Source organism: Aulonocara stuartgranti, assembly GCF_965226115.1.
Source record: "Aulonocara stuartgranti genome assembly, chromosome: 12".
Lineage (NCBI taxonomy): Eukaryota > Metazoa > Chordata > Actinopteri > Cichliformes > Cichlidae > Aulonocara > Aulonocara stuartgranti.
Window position 1 is genome coordinate 25622322 of NC_138948.1, and position 20537 is coordinate 25642858.

At 40.0% G+C, this 20537-nt stretch overlaps 3 protein-coding genes across 10 annotated transcripts in view; all 3 read right to left on the reverse strand.

Annotated features, from left to right (window-relative positions):
• The window catches only part of LOC309718523 (tetratricopeptide repeat protein 28-like), a 190854-nt gene extending 189855 nt beyond the window's left edge, over positions 1–999 (reverse strand). The window contains exons 1-2 of one of the 3 annotated variants that reach the window (XM_082553856.1): positions 659–674; positions 145–482 (exon numbers count right to left, since the gene is read on the reverse strand). In XM_082553856.1, coding sequence (XP_082409982.1) covers positions 145–174 — 30 coding nt within the window. In that variant the 5' untranslated portion in view covers positions 175–482; positions 659–674. Of the gene's footprint in view, positions 1–144 lie in introns of all 3 variants that reach the window. The other 2 variants (XM_082553855.1, XM_082553857.1) reach the window with 2 other exon arrangements.
• A 1830-nt stretch (positions 1000–2829) lies between these two features.
• LOC309719707 (L-serine dehydratase/L-threonine deaminase-like) lies at positions 2830–5138 on the reverse strand. The gene is made up of 8 exons (XM_082556010.1): positions 5065–5138; positions 4790–4946; positions 4609–4648; positions 4379–4518; positions 4074–4165; positions 3458–3685; positions 3240–3364; positions 2830–3156 (listed from the first exon to the last, which is right to left on the reverse strand). Exons 1-8 carry the CDS (start codon positions 5076–5078, stop codon positions 2963–2965), a joined length of 990 nt encoding a protein of 329 aa, XP_082412136.1. The 5' UTR covers positions 5079–5138; the 3' UTR covers positions 2830–2962.
• A 2202-nt stretch (positions 5139–7340) lies between these two features.
• Positions 7341–20537, reverse strand: part of hectd4 (HECT domain E3 ubiquitin protein ligase 4) — a 39055-nt gene continuing 25858 nt past the window's right edge. For all 6 annotated transcript variants that reach the window (XM_082556167.1, XM_082556168.1, XM_082556166.1 and 3 more), the window contains 19 exons: positions 20377–20507; positions 20042–20247; positions 19755–19934; positions 18025–19418; positions 17724–17931; positions 17421–17644; positions 16853–16998; positions 16658–16761; positions 15785–15908; positions 14968–15158; positions 14716–14862; positions 14498–14617; positions 12710–12865; positions 11919–12022; positions 11517–11738; positions 11260–11426; positions 10907–11102; positions 9891–10113; positions 7341–9633 (listed from right to left, as the gene is read on the reverse strand). In XM_082556167.1, coding sequence (XP_082412293.1) covers positions 9497–9633; positions 9891–10113; positions 10907–11102; positions 11260–11426; positions 11517–11738; positions 11919–12022; positions 12710–12865; positions 14498–14617; positions 14716–14862; positions 14968–15158; positions 15785–15908; positions 16658–16761; positions 16853–16998; positions 17421–17644; positions 17724–17931; positions 18025–19418; positions 19755–19934; positions 20042–20247; positions 20377–20507 — 4380 coding nt within the window. In that variant the 3' untranslated portion in view covers positions 7341–9496. The remainder of the gene's footprint in view (positions 9634–9890; positions 10114–10906; positions 11103–11259; positions 11427–11516; positions 11739–11918; positions 12023–12709; positions 12866–14497; positions 14618–14715; positions 14863–14967; positions 15159–15784; positions 15909–16657; positions 16762–16852; positions 16999–17420; positions 17645–17723; positions 17932–18024; positions 19419–19754; positions 19935–20041; positions 20248–20376; positions 20508–20537) is intronic.

The window sequence follows — 20537 nt, forward strand, 5'->3', positions numbered from 1 at the left end:
TGGTCATTTGGTATTTCCTGTCCAGGACGCGGAGTAAAAAAGTAATCCGGGGGCAATAAAATACCAACAAGTTGGAAAATGACAGCTGGCATGACAGCCTACGAAAGAGTCGTTTTAGGTTTTTTTTTAATACATATAATTTACCTTTTCTTTCAGAGTCGCTTGCTTCTCCATCCCGTTTGCCTGCGACGGGTTATCGCTCTCATCCCATCACACTCTTTGTTGACTTTGTGACTGTTTACGCAACGAGAACTCTTCCAAGCGTCGCCAAAAAAGTCCACGTTGCAGCGAAAGAGTTGACAAAGTGCGAGGAAAGGCTGAAAAACGGAGCTGTGTGGCTGTTCAGGAGAAACTTTTTTTCTCAAGGAAAGTGCGCCATGTTGTCAAATCTTTTCCTTTTTTCTTTTTTTTTCTTGTCTTTTTTTCCCCTGTTGCCATAGCGGATTTTCTGAGCGCTGCTGCGCACAGAGAGGCAGGGAGATCTGCAGGAGACGGGGGAAGAAAAATCCAGATAATAATGTGTTACTTGGGACATTTTTAGGGGGGCATTTACATAGTAGAACTAAAATCAAATGTGTCGGGGTTTTTTTTTTTGTTTTTTTTTTGGTGAGGCCGGTAAAGTTCTGCTGTAGACCGGGGAGGGTAAATATGCATTCACCTTGTGCAGTCACCAGAGGCACTCCCTTCAGGTCATATTGTTGGGACTTCCGTGTAGGGCCACGTGGATTGGGAAATCGGTTTGAACTGTTTATTTGCCATTTGACTGTTGAGGTTATGCTGACATGTAAATAATGTAATAATAGACAGTGAGGCGCTGATCAGATATCCCATTAAAAAGCCAACAAAAATATAACCATTACTGCATGCGAGGCCTACCTAGGTTAACCCCTATAACCCTGTATCTGAACCCACTCAGTCACAACTCAATAAACTATAACCACAAATAAAAATGTTTCTTAACACTCAATAATACAGCTGTAGCTAGTCATTTTAAAAGCAACACCCCTATATCAGGTCAGACACAATCAGGTGGCGAAGCTGGGTTTACCTGTGTAACAATATTATTCCCTGTTTTCCAGAGATGGCGTTGATGATGAAGTTCACACAGTTTTTGTTTGCAATCATCAAATATCGATTTTTGTTTATTGGATGCATGAATCCAAAAGCCTTGCAGATGAAGTTGTAACACATTTTTCTAATACTTGTTTTAGTATCAGTGCAGTGTAGCATTGAGATATTATGTTACATTTTTAAATCTAGGGCTTGAAATTATTATATGAACATATGGGTAAATTTTCACTTATTAGTGTGGACTATGAGGAAATAAATATAAAGCTTTGACGTTGCACTCTTCACATGAGCAAATTAACTTAACAATCGCATCACGAAGGCTACTTTTTAGATTCTTTTTTTTCCAATCAGATCTGTGGCTTAGATATATTCTCATAAAGACTGAAACTAAAATAGGACTTTTAAGTAATTAATTCATTATGTGCAATTCCTCACCAACAGATGGTGTAACAATCCTTCACAGAGAAGCTTTAGGCCTTTAAAAAGTTTTTAATCCTTTTCACTCAAAAAGAAATATTCGTGTTAGCTGTTGTAAAAACTACCATTGCTGTGTTGTCCTAACTAAACATTTTTGCATTCTTGATTTCTTAAAAGCTTGGAGTTTGAATCTTGCTCAGTTTTGAGTATAAATTAAAAGTTGCAGTAAGGTGAAAAAGTGTTGAGCTACCCATTTCTTTATCGTTTGCTAAGAAAATGGGAAATAAATGGAGCGATTTATTGAAACATTGAAAAAAAGACATGGAGATGCAGTATATAAGGTATAAAGAGACTTTTTACAATTGTAGCGCACTTGGTAATCAATATTTGGTATGCCCACATTTATTCTCTAACATAACTCTCTTAGACAAGCTTGAGTAATCTAAAATAGTTCTTCATGCTGTTTTTACTACACTGGCAGTGTGTTTGGCATCAGTCATGTTGAAAAATGAAGCCACTGTCATTCAAAATCCTTTTCAGATGGTATTACATGTTTGATCAAATTCTGAATGTACTTTTCTGTGTTCATAATTCCATCAGTTTCAACAAAAATCCCAAACATCACTGGCTGAAATTTAGCCTCAAACTATCCCCTACATATGAATGACAAGACCTGTTGACACTGATTTTCAGCCCAGTTCTTCTTTTTTAATCCTCTACTTGTTCAGCTTGCTTAAAATTTTTAAGGAAATGCTGCACACCATGCTGTGATGTTCCAGATTTTGGGCTAATAGCTCTTTGGGAATCAGCTTGTTGGTGCAAGAAAATATATATTTTATGCCAATCAAACTGTTGATTAACTCTCGAGAGCTATTGCTCAAGACAGTTTTTTAAATTACAATAAATAAATAAATAAATACAGTGGCTTTTTGCAAGTAAAATACAAAGAAATCAAAGGTGGCTCAAGACTTTTGGCCAATACGGTAAATTGAAGAACTTGTTAGTTTTAAGACAAAGAACAGAACTATAGTTTAAAATAAAGAATAGTCTGAAATTTGGTTATTTTTAAGGCCAATAACTAATAAATAATTAGACCTGGGTTTTTTTTTCACATATTTTATGGTGAACAGTTACACACTGAGTGAACTGTTTTACGTCAAATGGAGTTTTGTGCATCTTTACTAAATTTTCATGTTGGTGCCTAACATACAGTCAGTATACACCACATATATACCATATGTAACGGCCCTACAAACAAAACATACTAAATACAAATCAAATGCAGCTTAAATGTGGGTTAAATTATTGTTTTTCAGACAGACCTTATAAACAGAAACACAATTAATAAACATATCCCATCTTTATTAAGTGCTACATACAAGTACTTATAATATATTACAGAGAGTAAAATAGGGTTTAGGGTTTGTGAGCAGGTGGGGAAAAGGAAGAAAGGTCAGGAAAACTCAGGGTGAAGTTAAATAATGCCAAGCTGCTTTTTCAACTTGTTCAGTTGCTCCAAGCTGATGTTGTTGCCGCCACACACCACAATGATCACAGGGCCCAGGTGCTGCGGCAGCTTGCGCTCATCCCTCAGCCTTTTGATAATGCCACTGTACACCGCTGCCAGAGCAGCACCACAGGCAGGCTCCACCAGGATCTTCTCATCATCTGCAGAGGCAGAATATCAGGAGAGATCTGTGATCAGATCGGTCATTTCAAATCTGTTGTTTGTCTCTTCAGGTTGTACTCACCCACAAAGCGTTCAACAGCTTTCACAGCCTCCTGGTCTGTGACTACTTCTGACAGAATCGGGTGTTCTTGTGACAGTTTCATTGTCTGCGCTGAGACCTTTGCCACGCCCAGTGTGGTTGCAACACTGTAGAGTATAATACAAGGCCGCTGTTCACCACCAGTCCAAACATTTGTTGACACCCTTATTTTTTTTAGTTAATTAGCTAATCAGCAGTACCTTGTAATCGCAGGTAAAGTCACATGCTCTCCAGCCTCCATGGCTGCATGGAGGCTATGTGCACCCATAGTTTCCATGGCTACAACAGGGACGTCAGCCCAGTTGGCGCGACGCAGTCCCTCCACCACCCCATTCAGCAGGCCCCCGCCTCCCACTGACAGCACTATCGCTCCTGGCTTCTCCTTCAGGTCGTGCTCCAGCTCCTTCACCAGAGATGTGTGGCCTTCCCTTTGTACACAAACGCAAGCTGTCAGTTTCTAGAAACTCAGCACTGATTTTGCTTTAATGCACAGCAATATAGGAAATCTCTGCATGGTGCAGCCTGGTTTATAAAGCTTGGTTGTGGCATATGATTATCAAATGCCAATAATATACCAAGTAACCCATAATTTCAATAATTTATGGTTAAGCTTAACACTTTGAATGTGACATCTCAAACAAATTAGTTATCTGACAACCTCCCCCAGAATAGCTGTGATAACATACATCTTGCCACATCATCTCATTTACTCCTTGCAACTGCTCTGTTCATGCATGATAAGACAGGTGTCACAGTAACAGAAGGCTAATGTAAACACAGTCACAGCTCCGAGGATGCCAACTGAAGCCATCTTACCAGATGAGGGGATCATCAAAGGGAGGGATGTATATCCAGCCAGCGTTGTTTGCCACAAGCTCCTGTCCGTATGCAATGCCTTCATCTACATTCTGTGGAAAAGAAAACATACAAATGATCTGGTATATCTCTCCCCCCCCCCCCAGTTCCCTTCAATCAATGAAAACCATTTAATAGTCATCTTGTATTCTAAATGTAACCTGTGGGTTAATAAAATGAAGCATATTCATTCAGAATCTACCACCCTCGTACATTCATTTGTTCTGGGAAAAAGTAAAAAAGTGACTGAGGAACATTTAACTAACCTTGCCATGAATGATCACAGTGGCTCCCTCATCCCTCATTTTCTCCACTGTTATGTTCGGTGTGACGTTTGGGACAATGATAGTTGCAGGAACCCCGAGCTTGCGGGCAGAATAAGCTGCTGCCATGCCGGCATTTCCTCCTATTGAAACAAACAAACAAACAAACAAACAATTAAATTAGACACACTGAATGCATCAATATGGTAAAGTAGAGACTGTTGTATTCTCACCTGAACAGCAGACAAATCGCTCATATCCTCGCTCTGCCAGCTACAAGGAAACCCATAACAAACATGTCAACACAGAATTCATGAGCCAGTAAACTGACCCTTGCCGGTTCCTTTCACTCCCGACAAGATCCTCTTTTAAATGCAGGGGAAATCAAATCATTGCCAGATAGGAATTACTCACCGTTTTGCACAGGTGACCGAGGCCCCTGATCTTGAAGGATCCTGTCGGTTGCGACGAATCCAGCTTGAGGTAAATAGAGGTCCCGGCCAGTTTGGTCAGGGCAAGGCTCTCCCTCACTGGAGTGGCCACGTGAAGATCCTGCTGGGTCTTCATTTCACTTTGGACCAAAGGGCAAGCAAAAAGATCAAAAATTTAAAACATCAACCTAAAAAAATTACAAAATATCAATTCACAATGCGGTCATTTATACGAGAAGAACACAGGTTTCAGCTCACCTAGTTGTAGACATGTTTCCCTGAATATTACAGATCCTGTGGATCCTTATTCTTGTGTCTCTTTATCACTAAAATTTGTCAAATTTATGTAGCACTTGTCTGTGGACTTGACAAACCAAACCCATTTCTCAACCAATCAGCATTGCTCATTCAGACCAGACTCCTCCCAGTCATGATGAGGATGAGACAACCCAAAAGTGAATGACTTTCTGATTGCAAGCACAATTTTTGTGAAATGTGCTTATTATTATGTAATTATTATAACAATCTGAGAACCAAATCATAGAAAAAACACAACCTCCTGCTTAGTACTGATACAGTTGGGAAAGAATATTTAAAAAATAAATGTCCACAAAGTAGATGTTATTAAAAACAGTTCCCCGTTATTAGATGCCTAGTTTCATCTTGTTCTTGTTTTATTTGAATCTACCCATGATGGATTTACTTTCTCTCTCCCATCTAAAGGAGTTGGACACAGTGCTGGCATCCCCAATCACCAACAAACAAAGGCAGGCACTGAGTGTGAGTCATTGTGTCACAACTGAATTTCCAAAAAACTGTCTGAAGACATGGTTACAAAACACAGTCATCATCACCCATTTTTCTTGACAGCCATCGTTCCATTGAAACAGTTTCCTAATCATTAGACACCCGTCTTTTCACCTCTTATTAGCACAAATCTCAGCTGTTTTCAGAAAAAACAACCGTAGCTTGCCTCCACCAGTGTGTGAATGAATAGTGGCATTGTAAAGCGCTTTGGGTGCCTTGAAAAGCGCTATATAAATCCAATCCATTATTATTAGTAATTGTCAGTCTCTCCACCTTTTCATTGTGAGCAGGAGTTTGGCTCAGTGAGATGAGTAGCCGCCTTGAGACCCAAAGGGCCAGGTTCGAATCCTGCTCATGGGTTTTTTTTTGTTTTAACTTTTTCAGCTTTTTTCAGCAGAAATCTTCAGCGTTAAGGCATCCACACAGCATTTTCGCAGGAAATGCAAATTTTTCTAGTTAAGCAACTTAACACTCACCTACGAATCATTCAAGCACCTAACCAGTGTTGTGTGTTTACATAACAGACAGCTTAGCAAAAAAACTATTTTGAATTGTATGGTTAGGCACTTTGTTACTAGCAGCTGATTTTCCCCATTTGTAAGAAAAATGCCAAAGACAACACAGTTCGGCATAAAATAGCATTTTAAGGTTTAAGCTAATAACTTGGGATATCTGGGCATGGAGTGCAGTGTGCACACCATGCTACTGCACGTGTATACAGTGCATATTATATATGTATTATATTTGGTTTGTAAATTGCTTTGGTATAATATTTCAAAAACAGCATTTAAGCTAAGTTAATTTGGAGTTTAGCTACTTATTATGTTTCCATTACACCGCATTTACACTCTGGTCTCCTTAAGTGAGTAATAATTGAGTTCCTGGTGGTGTCAGAGAGCCCCTTTGACCGCATGTTGTCCATTCACAGCAAAATCTTCCAAATACAAGCACCACACTTCAAATCAACTCCAGGCCTTTGATCTGCTTAACTGATAACAACATGATAAAGGGATTGCCCACACCTGTCCAATAAAGAGCCTTTTAGTCGATTGTCCAGTTACTTCTGGTCCCCTTTAAAAAGGGTGGCACATGTTAAGGAGCTAAAACTCCTAAACCCTTTATCCAGTTTTACTGTAAATACTCTTAAATGACAGCTTCAAGTTTACATTTACACATTATGTCCATGTCCATTATATAACTATTACTGGAATATGTTTCAGTAAACATAAGTAAACAAGTAAAAAAATAAAAATAAACATGTGTCAGTGTTCAAATATATATAGACCTAACTGTATGTCTTAAATTTGACCTAGAAATTTCAGCAAAGCAGTATAAAAGCTCAGTAAGCACTGACAGCACACAAAGTCTTTTGGTCTCTTCCTCAATTACACACATTGCTCAAGACAGTTTTCTTTGAATAGAACACACAATGAAACAGAATCCAACTATTGAGTCAGTTTTACTGTTTTACTGGCAGTTACTTAACTGCCAGTAAAACATACAAAGCATGTTTTAAAATAGACAAACCATGACGTCATGATGAGAACTAATTGTCAAAAGAGACTGGTAACAGTCACATTCACCAAGTCACATCACCAGCACTGGCTGGTCAAGTATGAAAATGTGAGGGTTCCTGTGACCAATAACTTAAAGACCAATTAGTTAAAATGATAATTAGATCAAGAGCAAAAAAACAAAACAAAACAAAAACACAACAACAAAGAGTATTTGTACATGAAGACATTTCTTTATTGTGACACAAATCTCAAATGCCATCTGATTCTTTACATCTGTATAATCCATTTTTAGATATGTTAAGCTTCCGATGTGCAGAGGTAAGACAGTAAAAGTTAAGTTAATGCAACCATAAATAATTGTAATAAATATCAAGTAAATGTACAGCACACATTTTATCGTAACACCTCCTTGTATGGATATGTCCGTTTTATAACCTTTCCTACCCCTCCCAAGAAGGAGTAGTAGAAGAGAGAGCGTCCCTGTTAGCAGCGGTGTATCACCCTTCAAAAGGAACTGAACCAAAAACCAAAAAATTTGCAAGCAATCAACAACCCAATTAGTCAAATAGCAATTTTCGCTGTGTTTTTCAGTACTATCCAAGTAAAATGGCGATTTTACTCACACAAGAAAAACATGTTTCACCATGAGTAGAAGAAATTGAATCCATCTGAGTACAAGACAAAGGTGATAATAATATTATTGGTATTTCCAAAAAATTCATAAAAAATAACAACACAACAAACTGGATATCCAACAGACATCAGCTAGTTTGCTCATTTTAGAATCTTTTCTTGGAAGAGTAGTGCAAACCGAAAACCAAAAGTTATAAGGTGAAGTGAATTAGCAATTAATAAAAATTGCCAAACATAACTTTAGTCTATTTACATTTTTTTTCCCATCCTATTTATTTATTTTATTGTTTTTTAAACACAGCTAAACATTTGGTTATGGGTAATTTGACCAAAAGAAAAAGAAAAGAAAAAAGCAGAATGCTGTTCATTTCTCATTAAAGAAAACTATGAAAAGGCAGAACTCAATTTAACCCGCTGCCCCTTCCTCGGTGTACGTGTGAAGATCACGTATATTGGGAATAGGAAACAAGGACATTCACATTCAGTAGAAGTTATTACACAAACAATGTGGAAGAGCAGCAGCTCATGGGTTCCCTTCCTGCTTTCACAATGCAACATAGGTTTCACAATTTGTAATGCAACTTTATAAAAAAAAAACAAAAAAAAACAAAAAAAAACAGAGCAGGCTTCGATTACCATCGTCCAATCTACCTGACCCCTCGTTCTGCCACAGCTACTAAGGTATTAAAAAAAACAAAAAAAAAAACAAAAGAGAAAAAATAAAATAAAAGTATCTATCTATTCATAAACTAATAGATTAATATGACTTTTTACATGACTTAAATACCCTCCCTTCAGAGACTTGGATAAAATGTAATCAGTTTATATAGGCATAAGTTAGTTTGTCCATTAGGAGTTCATTTTTATTTAAAACAGGCAGTAAACTACATAATATCCTGTACAGCACTTGTTCACACCTTCTGCCTGCTTATACTTGACAGGTTCCAAGACTAGACAGCAATACAAATTTCTTTTCTTTTTTTGGGGGGGGGAGAGTCATTGTACCTTAAACTCAAAAGCCATGATCATCATCTGATTTTCACACACAGCATTACCCTCTTGAGAGAGGCTCCTACAGCAAAGGCATGTTTCTGAACATCACCCCCACAGAGGGGTGGCAGAGGGAGGCAGCTAGGTTAAGCGTTAGGAGAGTAAATGTTTGTTTTGTGCCATAATGGCAATGCCAAATCCAGCGAGTCAGACCGAGATTACAGTGCTAAAATGTTAAGCAATCGTGAATTCAATTAAATTCAAAGTGCTGATCTCAAAGTTAGCCCGTAACGCTGCTAAATTCACAGAATTTGACTGAACCTTGTTAATCCTTCTGTTAAAGGAAAGGGGAGGAAAAGGTGAACAAAAAGTCTCACAGTTGGTTCACTTCAGCGTCGTCCTCAAACTCCGTGTCAGTGCCAATTCAGAATATCTTCCCTGAATTCCCTTGAAAAAAAAAAAAAAAATAAAATAAAATACAATAACAAGAAGAAAAAAAAAAAGCAAAACAAATCAAAATAATGAAACGTACAATTTGTGTAAACTGCAATATAAAGCAGGGATAAACAAAGCATTGCCACTGAAAATGTAATAAAATTAACTTTGTGACTTGTCAATGCAGCAGAGCATAAGGTCTGTCTCAGAGGAAAGTCCAGGAACTTGGGGATGAAGGGAGAAAAGGGGTCACGGGTGAGGGCGAGGTTTGGGGCACATAGGGGGGAATATTCGGTTGTCAAGTCTTCTCAGCCGCTGAGTGGGTCCTCGCGGTAGTGGATGGCGTAGCGCAGTTTCTCCAGCATCACGTCCAAAGAAGTATACTGGGGCAGTTTCACCATGAACATACAGGTCTCCACCCGGATGTAGCGAGAGTCTGGCTGACCTAAAGGAGAAACAGGAGTTCATAACCCAGCACTTCTCTCCCAGTTATGCATGTTTGCCAGTTGTTAATGAACCAGAAGCCCAATGACGTGCTACGTAGCAGGTGCTATAATAAGCTGCCAGCTATGCAGGTGTACAGTAAATGACAGCAAGCCTGAGATTTTGAATGTGTGTCTGTAATTTAACATTTTAGAGTTTGCTCAAGTTTGCAAGAGAAGCTGAGATGATTCGGGGCCTTGCTTAACCCTCAGATCTTACCTGCTGCCCCATCAGGAGGGGCAATCTTCATGGGGTATGGGGGAACATGAGCGGTGTCAGGCCCCCCATCCTTGCAGGGGCACGTGAATGGGATGCGCTCCTGATTGCATGCAAACTTGATGAACTTGCAGAGCTCCTCCTGAGTGAACATCTCCAGGGCGGTCCAGAAGAACTCGATGTGCTGGTCAGTCTCCATCAGGCCCACCTGATACATTGTATGAGCCTACGAGGGAACCGAGCACATGCTGAAATTAAATACTAACCCGTGACAACACGAGGTGAGTGAAATCTCTCTGTATTTCATATATTTAGCATGAATCAATAGCAGAATAAAATAAATAAATAAACTGCCTAGCCCGACAAAGAAACTTTAATGACAAGTGACACAGACATATCACTTTCACACAAATATATGTTTCACCTCAGTGTTAATTTTAATAGCAAGCTTTGATTTAGTTTTAGGCATGTTTTAATGTTTTAATAATTTAGGCATCTAAATTCTTCTCATTTTAGTTGACTATGTATCAAAAGGTTCTTGTAGACTAAATTTGAGGTTGATTTATTTGACTAAAATATAAAGTGTATTTACCAGCTAGAGTTGCTCACACAGTTTACGGTGTAGTTTCATGTGTGCCAAATGTGTCCATGCGTCTACTCCTCCCTGTCTTCCAAGTGTTGACATTTTGCTCCTTGTTTCACATTTTTATGAGAAACAAGGAGCCGAACTCTCCTGCTTTCTTCAAGGCAGCAGATCAAATGTGCACCTCTAACCTTACTGCACAACTAGATTACTTCTGACTGGATCACTTCCAAACTGGCCCGCCTTTATACACAACTTTTTTAGTTCTGATTGGATCTTATTTCTCCAGAATTTTCTCATCTTGCTTTCATTTGTTAAGAAAATGTCAGTACATTTTATTTTAGTTATCATCTTCTTTGTGTGTCAGACAAGAAAAAAAAACGTTGACGTGAACTATGATGACAATTATTGGTCAACAAAATTAACACTGCTTTACCTTCAGGAACTCCAAGTTGATGTAAGGCAGGCCGCAGGTGCGCAGCTCAATCTCTATAGGGCTGAGCATGGTAAGCAGCTGCAGGGGAATGATGGATCCGAGCCCTGCACGCACCGCTGTCATGCACTCCACATTCTGCAGCTCCCTCAGACGAAGGCTCCGCACCGCCCGTGCATACACATCCTTGTTCTGCCAGCTTTGCAGACAGATACAAGTACACAGGATATCCAGAATGAAATCACACCCTAATGTTCTGTGGCATTTGGCTATAAAGACAACTTACGCCGAATTAAGATAACTGCAAACGGGAACGGGAACAACAACAAAAATGCGATCAGTGGGATGATTTGTACCTGACAATGAGGCTCCGCCCTCCCTGACAAAGCTCCACTTCTTCACCAGTCATAGTGACATAGGTAAAGGTGCAGCAGGGACGGCTGGGGGAGTCTGGGCTTTCTCCTGAGTGGTGCTGGGAGGAAATTTCAGCACACAGGGCCTCTAGCTCTGTCTCGTCAGTCACCTTCAGCATAGGAGGGAAAAGGTAAATTTGAGGTCACTAGAGTCATGTTGGTAGCATCTAAAGGTGCTACAAACACTAATATACACTTACATTTTCAAATTTCTTGACATAGTTGTAGGTAAGCACATCAGCTTCTTGCAGGTCCTGCTCTGAGTCGAGAGGCTCACCAACTAGGCCCTTCCAAAATGAGCCCAGTAAGTCCAAAGGAAGTGGCACATCTGCACGTATGGCTATGCCTAGTAGTTGGCCAAAAAAGTGCAGCAACTGTTCCTCTGCATAGCTGATAGGGCATGGAGTGAGGATATATTTCCCCTGAGAACAGCACAAATACAGATACGAATTATATTACTCCTAACACAGCAGTTTGCATCATGTGTGATAAAACACATTTCAGTTAGTATCTAGCACACAGTCGGATATGAATGAAAACAAATAGAGCAAAAAAGACAAAAAAAGCAGAAAACATGGTAGGTAATAGAAAATAAATATTACCTTATTACGATTGGCTGCAGCACTGGGACAGGGGAGCAGCAGGGAAAGTGCAGAACTCTGCAACTCCTTACACACCTGCCACAGGAAGTGTCTAAAAGAGCCACCTGCACACATTGATCACAGCCAGTTAGAACAGGAAGGGGGCAAATACTATTCACAGGGCTGTACATTGATTCAAAGTGCACATACAAACAAACTTTGAAAGAATTTTAGTTCAATACAAATAGACCCGGAATCTGTGCTGCAGGCTTCTGCTTATGTGATTAACTATTGCAGTATGAGAACTCCTTTTACACATGGTGCTTATTTACCCCTTCTTAAAGCCAGTTTTGTTGTTTTATTTTGGTAGAAATGTCCTTCCTTTTTTTAGGTTCCGGTATTATTTTTTTATAACAAAAAATATTGTGAAATATAGTGAAACATGGAAACTTCTATCAAAACGAAACAGAAAACCTACATTGGCCTGTAATGTCTTGAAAGTGGTCAATTTATTTTATGGCCTGACAGTGTAATTAAGTAACTGCAAATGCCACATTTACATGATGTTAGTCTCTTTACTTCTTCCTGTATTACAGAAAAACAAAATGAGCAGAGCAGAATAAATCTAAGTATATCCAGTGCTTAGATTCTCAACCGATTAAAAGTTCATATATTTTGCCATTGATTTTGTATTTTGCTTTTAATACTGGTTAGTTAGTTGTACCAGTTATTTGGAAGTTTATGAATTAAAATAAATCTCAAGCGCAAGAATCAAAGGCAGTACAGAAGTATTGTGAGGGAGAAATTCTTACTCGTGCCATGAACTTCCTCTCCAGTGAAGCGGATGTTAAAGGCGTAGGTTGGGTCTCCTCCACTGGCGAGTTTCACACAAAGCTGGGATGACGGCACACACGACAGCTGGCGTGCTGCCTGGCAGAAGTACGTGTTCTCTGATGACCTGATCTCACCTGAGGCAGACGCACCCAATCAGAAAAAAAAGCACGTTTGACAAGATACCTTGAAAGTATGAAGAGTATTAGGGCCACATTAAGAAAAAAAATAATTATTGATCATTTTGAGAAAAAAAAACCCCAAAATGTGCAGATTACAAACTGATGCAGCCTCTGCAAGATGCTTTGTGTAGATGAGTTACTGAAACAAATTGATTAGCTGCTACATCCCACTAAACATTGGATGTTAGATAGATGCTCAGACCATGTCTATATTGGGTCTGTTGTTTTTGCAAGCAATCGACATCTATACGACGTCCAAACAAGGTCCACAATTTGGACGCCAAACCATGACCCACCTTGGAGGTTAATATAATGCTCAATATATGAACTTTGGACAGGATAATTACTTTGGGCGTCACGTGGACATCTGTGACAGGTGCCGGAAATTTACATGATTAAGAAATGTAGTATTTTTAATTACAAATATAAACATTATTGTTATCAACATAAACAATATGTTTAAATAAAGATTATTTAAAAACATCCCTCATTACTTATGTGTTATTCTATTGATTTATTCAGTACATGTTGGTATTTTTTTTTAATGTTAAAATGCAAAATAATTATGGTTAAAGTATTTTTGAAAACTTTTGAAATTCCTTTTAAAAAGAGCACAATTGTATTTAAAAAGTTTAAAAGAGCATTTTCTTTATATATGCTCCATATTTACAAGTAATCCCGTTTTATTTGTGAAGAGGTTTGTAAGAGGAAGTGAGTGTGTTTGTATTCAGTAGCAAGACAAGAAGTTGCAACAGAAAGTATGAGAAGTTTATGCAATTGTGTATAAACTGGACTACTCTGCTCAACAGTATTTGTTTATTCGCACATTTTGCAAACTGTCTGTGAGAAGCTCGGGACATTTCTGCTCCAAATCCACCGTGCAGCTGCTCACTTTTGTTTTAGCTCAGGAGCCCACGCCATCTGAAGATGTCCACTAATCGCTCTGTATTCCTTCACACATAACTGTTTCTGTACAGAAAACATGCCCTCCACCATCTGGAAACATGGGACTATAGAGCCCATAGAAGCAGCCTAAAAACAGTCTAAAATGAGTCGAAGATGTCTTCAACAACCACATTTTAGACGTTCAGTAGACGTTGAAAAAACAAAAACAACATTGCCTGGCGTTACAAAACAACCCCTTCAGTGGATCAAACATATAAACATATGACATATAAAAGACAACAGTCCGATGTCACTTGCGCAGTGGGACTGTATCTTGTGATACAATATACACGCTCTTCAAAGTTTGTGGGTTTTTTTCCTTCTGACCAGATGTTGCTTTCTGCACCATCGTTTCAAGACCCTTATTACCACACTCTGTTTATGTGCTAAAAGAGAAATCGTTTTCTTGTAACTAAAACCGATTTTGAAATATAATGTCACTAACTTAGCTACACAAGCCATTATATGGAGGATATAGCAGCTGTGGCAATTTGCCTTGAAAATATTTTAATCTCCACATTTCTACATTTTTTTCTCAAAATGATCAATAATAATTTTTTCTTAATGTGGCCCTAATGCTCCGTTAAGTGATATAGAACTTTGAAAAACTAAAAAACGTGAACCAGTGAAAGGAATACCCACCTCCCACAATCTCTAGAGGGTCCAGTGTAATCTCTGGAGCGGCATGGTCAGCTGTCCGCTGCACTGTGGCATTCAGTACTCTGTTCATCACAGTGACCTTAGTGTCATAAAAGATTAGGCCTGCAAATAGAACAAGCGGTGAGTCATTTCAACAAAGCAAGCTTTCCAGATAGGTTACACAAACTACAACGCGAGATGTGTGCTCAGATCCCGCTCACCTTTGGCCTCACTCAACAGAGCTGCAATGCTGTTTTGATACGTATGTGTTTGTCTCAGTTCCACCAACGGCAGGAAGAAACTCTCCAGGCTGTTGTTGAGCGATTGCAGCAAAGCAAAGCGTAGGCGTAAACTCTCCACAGGCACATCTGAAAACATTGACATTTATACAAAAAGTTATGTATAGCTGACAAAACCCCCCCGAGGTTTCAAACTTTTCAGTGAAACTCCAAAAGTGCTGGCAGTTTACATACTGAGCAAGCAGGCCACACGAGGATCAGCAGCATCACTGGGGTCCAGGTAGACTTCATGGGGGTGCAACCGGGATGGTGTGATAGCCAGGTGACGGCACAGTCTGTTGATGTACTGTACCAATGCCACATCCATTTCTAAGCTCCACTTTCTACAAGCCTTCTGTGCATGGCGAGTGTCTATACAGGTGCACCTGGCAGAGGAGCACGGGAGTTCTTAAATAAAGAGCTCTGAGCTCATTAAAAACATTAAAGAGCAGAAACATTATCAGATAGAGACAAGACACTCAAAGAATCCTTAATACAAACTGATCCCTAAGAGCCAATCAACTGCCAAACCAGGGGGAAAAAAAAAAAAAAAAAAAAAGACATGAAACAACTCACACACTCGCCTTCTTAAAGGCAAGCAGAAACTCAGCAGCCATATAGAAATATCTGTGGGCAGTTATTTTTGATAGAAAGAAAAAAACAAAACAACCAAAAAACCTTCAGTTTAAATAATCACCAAAATGTTTACTACATCCGTAGAATCAGTCGACTCTGATAAAAATGGGACTTTGCCCCAAAATAAGGCTTATGAAGCTTTTTTCCCCCACTAGAAATTCTACATATATCATCATCTTTGCAGTTAGTAATAAGACATAATATATGCATTTATTATTGTTTTTATAAAGGTTAAAAACTTCTAATTAGGGCAGAATTACTTAAAACAAAAGAAAACTGACAACATGTTAAGTGTGTGTGTGTGTGTGTGTGTGTGTGTGTGTGTGTGTGTGTGTGTGTGTGTGTGTGTTTTCAAACAAGGCTGTTCAAATCTCACCTCTCAAAGTGAAGATCATAACCACAAGCCAAAATTGCCCTCCAGACACTGCGGATGTCCTGCTTGGCTCGGTCAACAGCAAATTTATGGAAGCCTTCTAGTGTCAAGTACTTCTCCTCTGGGACTAAAGAAACCATTCGCAGCAGGTTGCATTTCATTTACAAATACATGGATCAGCTACTGATATGGAAAATTCTCACTTTTATGATAATGGACTGGCGGTGTGTCAACAGACAAAAGTGCCTTTAAATGCAATTGTGTGGATGTCTTAAATTCTCTGGTAACCTACTTACATTAATATCAATGTTGTGCTGCTTCATCCTACTTTCCTACAATTCAGATACAAATATTATACTTTTTCTTCTCTACAGTTTCAGCTGTTAATTAGTTTTCAGATGAAACTTAATGAAAAGGTTTATTAAGATACTAACAAAACAAAACACCCACGCAAAACATTGCTTTTAATGATTTTGACATATGACAAAGTGTCTCGTGTCTGGTTTTGGGTGCCCTCATGAAATGACGCAACTATGGAAAAAAAAAAAAAAAAAAAAGCAAAAATGAAACTGCTATCATTTTGATGTTCAATTTCCATCAGGTTCCCTAAAATTTATCTCATGACACAGCACAAATGTTTTCACTTTTTCGTGTCCTTTGTTTTTATTTCACTTTTACTTGCGAAGGAACATTTGAAACTCATGGATAAGCCTGGATAAGTTCACAGCTTAGGAATGTGAATATTTCTTCACCACACATTTAGTTCTGTGGTAGTTAGGTAGTTAATTCAAAGGTTGTTTTAATCCTTTGCAAATCTTTGTGTTAGCTAAAAATTCATAGATGTGTGGAGTCAAAGTGGGAGTGTTTATTACAAACCTTCGGTTTTCTTCGCAGGAGATTTTTCCACATCTTTTTCTTCAGGTCTGGATTTCTCAGGAGATTTCGGCTTTAGCACTGTTTTCTTCTCACTCAGTGCGGTTCTGAGAGATGAGCACATTTTAATTCAGTTATCATGGCAGTGTGTTTATGCCTCTATACATGTAGTTACCGTTCAAAAAGTGAGTGACGTACCTGACACTGTTAAGCACAGACTTTTCCTTAGTGGGAGGTTTGGTGATGGGCCTCTTGGTGCTTACTACCTTGCCTTGATGCTGCTCTTTTCCTGCCTTGCTGTACTTGTTCTTATTTGGCTTAGGAGTGCCATACTTTCTTAGAATCTAAAAAAATAAAACATTTTGTAAGTTGTTGTGTACAAAAGTTGAAAAGTTGTTTTAAAACAAAAAGGTCAATTAAATTAAATTACAGTTAAATTATTATTTTTTTTTTTTTTGAATTATAGTAATCCATCTATCCATTTTCTTCAATTTTTCGAATTCAGGTTAGGGGCATTTAACCTGGCCCCACTAATTCAATGTCTTTGAACTGTGGGAGGAATCAGAGAACCTGAAGAGAACCACGCTGACATGGGGAGAACATACAAACTCCACACAGAAAAGGTCCTGATTTAATTCAAACTCAGGGCCTTCTCTCTGTGAGGTGACAGTCCAAACTAAAACCGAGCCAGCCATTTGACTAACAAATTTTTGATTTAACTATATCAAAGAATTCACAAGTTTACTGTTGAGCACTTGTTTAATACCTGAGTAAGTTGGTCCTCAAGTACTTTCTTGGGAGGTCGAACATTGGTGAAGAAAGTATGCAGTAGGTTGCCTGGTGTCTGAGAGTTGATCTGCTCCTTGCTGAGGTAAATGTCAGACACTTTAACGGGCTTGGCTGGCGTGAGGCTGAGCATCTGCTCCGAGTGGACACAGCTCTTAAAAATATCTGTGAGGACATCTCGGGCTCCAGGTACAAGCTTGTCACCTTCAAACAGAAGAATTTTAATTTAGACAAAGTAAGAAAACTAAAAGCAGCAAATATGTGATTGTAGTTAAGTGACAACCTTTGATTGTTTTCTCCAAGAAGTAGTCTTCAAGGGCAGAGCTTCCCTGTGTGTCAAACAGGCTTTGGTTAACACTGGAAGCCGTGAGGATCTCCTCATTGGTCAGCTCCATTAGTTCTTCTTCACCTTCCAGGCTGGACAAGCCAATCAGGTCACTGCTGTTGAAAAGACTGGCACGAATTTTTTCCACTTTGGCTCGAGAACGCACCTATAGTCACCAAAAGAGAAATTTTCCTTACATTTTCAACATCTTAAGCACAAAATCAATCAGATGGAATAATAACGATTTGAATCAGCTCACCTCAATGACAGCGTAACCCTTGATGGGTCTGGCCATGACTGCATTGCTCTCTAATGAGGTGACTGTGTGCATAGAGCCCCCATCTGACGCGGATGGCGTTTCTGCACTGTCGACAGGTTCCCCTAAGCTGCCGAGACTCCCAAGACTCCCTGTGCTACACAGGGAGGTATCTAGACTCTCCTGACTAGAAACTGTCTGTGACTCTTGGAGTCCCTGCTGGGGGTATGTAATGGCAGAAGCTGCAGCCGCAGGAGTGAGAGGTGGGACAGCTAAAAGCTCCTGATCGACGGAAAGTTCACTGGCAGTGCGGGAGACCCCCTGAGAGGAGCTGCAGATAGAGGTCTGGCTGGTAGAAGCTGAAGCACTCACACTCATAGCTGGAGTTACACTACTGGAGCTGTCGGGACTCTCGGGACCTCCGTTGTTTGCAAAGGGGCGCTCAGGTTCAGGACACACTTTACCATCCTGAAGGCTTGCAACACCAGTCCCAGGTTTTTTCTTGGGGTCCTCCTCCTGGAGAGGAATGAAGACTTCATCTTTAAAGAGCCCCCCATGTGCGTTGCAAGCCCTTCGGATAGCATTACGGACAACAGCCTCCTCCAAGTGCGTGGGAATACCTGAGAGCACCAGCAGGCGACTGTGAGCAGTGGGTCCAACCAGAGCCTGGCAGGCGTCCGTTACTGCATCGCTGGTTACGCTTAAGCCCTGTGGGTCCTTGTTGGCAAGGTGTCGTAAGATCATCAGCAGAGTAAGGCAGCGGTGGAACCACAGCATGTCCTCAGGTTTACTACCTGCCATGTTCAGCAGGGCACTGTCACTCTCTGACAGCCTTGCACCTCCACTTCCCCGTTTACCAGACACTGCTGCCACTGCAGCTGCTGCTCTCTCACGCTTCATCTTCACCTTCTTACGCTTTGATAGCAAACTGGGGCTCTGCGGTGTCTGGCCTGGGGATGATGATGAGGATGAAGAAGAATCACTAAGGTTAGGGGCACTGGTGGAGGACAGCGCTCCCACTGAAGAGCCGCCAACATTGAGAGGAAGTGTCACCTCTGCAACAGCCAGACACACTTCCATCAGGGCATGAAAGTATGTGGAGAATCGACTCTGCTCCGCACCCAGGGCCAATGCAATGCCTCCGGATGAGGACCCCCCTGCTCCAGCCCCTCCAGCAGTCCATCCCTGAGTTTCCCGGTCATAGAGCTTTCGGAGTTCTGTCTGCAGGGCCATGAGCACTGCGAGGCAGGGGTTAAGCAAAAGAGCAATTGAACTTGATAGACCAGTAGGGCTCTTGCGCTGCTCCAATTGGTGGATCTTCCGCAAAAGTTCCGCTAACAAGTGAAAGATGAGTTCTTTGATGGAGGGAGCCAGATCAGTTGTCCAAACCAAACCACCTAAGAACAACGACCAAGAAAATAATCAAAATTGGGATCTTGGGAAATCTTTATGCACCTAAATGTCTCGTGACTTATAGCTTAGGTTCGTAAGCTTTGAGTTGTTACTTCTAACTAAAAGGACATTAAAATGAATAATAAAAATTTAAAACTAAATATCACAATTTAGGATTTTGAAATCTTTTTTTGAAATCTCACAATTTAGGATTTAATGGGTGAAATCTACATTTGTGTGTTTAATGTAATGCTACAACTGCTATATGACAGGGATACAGAAATATGGCAATGAAATACAACATGCACATTAAATGGTGTCACAATGGATATTCCTCCTACCAAGTAGTTCTACCACTTGTAGCAGCACAGATGAGGGAACTGTGTCCAGCTCATCCTCTGATCGTTCACTGCTCTCTCCCAGCTTCCATGTTAGCAGCTGTTCAGCAAATGCCATGGCTAATGGAAACTCCAGTGGCAAGGAGTGCAACACCAGCACAGCACCAGGAGGGGGGGACACCCCTACAATTAAGACAAAGGGATACTTCATTACATTTAATGGGTACAGAGTTTATTCACAAAACAGCTAAAGCAGCGTATATAAATTCCCTTTGGAATTAGATACTAACCAAGCTTGATGTGCACTTTATCAGTAGGGATCATAACAGAAGGATATTGATTGGTGGTAGGTGGGGGAATAAGGCCTGTGTTGGTAGGTGAAGCATCCAGAGGATAACACACAGCCTCCATCAGATTCAGCTGGCCATTTCTCCGCACCTTGTGACCCAGGCCATACACCATGACTCGAGCCCAAGGGGCCTTGTACAGACTTGAGCTAATGGAGTAGAAAAGATTAAGATGTCATTTTTGCTATCAATTTGATTTTGTTTTTAAGTTTTCTCTCCTATGTTTTTTATTTATTTATTTTATTAAAGCTGTTATTTAATAAACCACTATAACTCACTCTTTACGACAGCCTAGCTGGCTTTCTTTGCAGGACACGATCACAAATGCAGCTCCTGGAAAGCTGACATCCATGCTTACTTTGGATTCTGACACTGGGAACTCCTCAGATGTAAACTGCTCTGGTGCATTCTGTCAAGAATCACCCCAATTGTAAGAGTT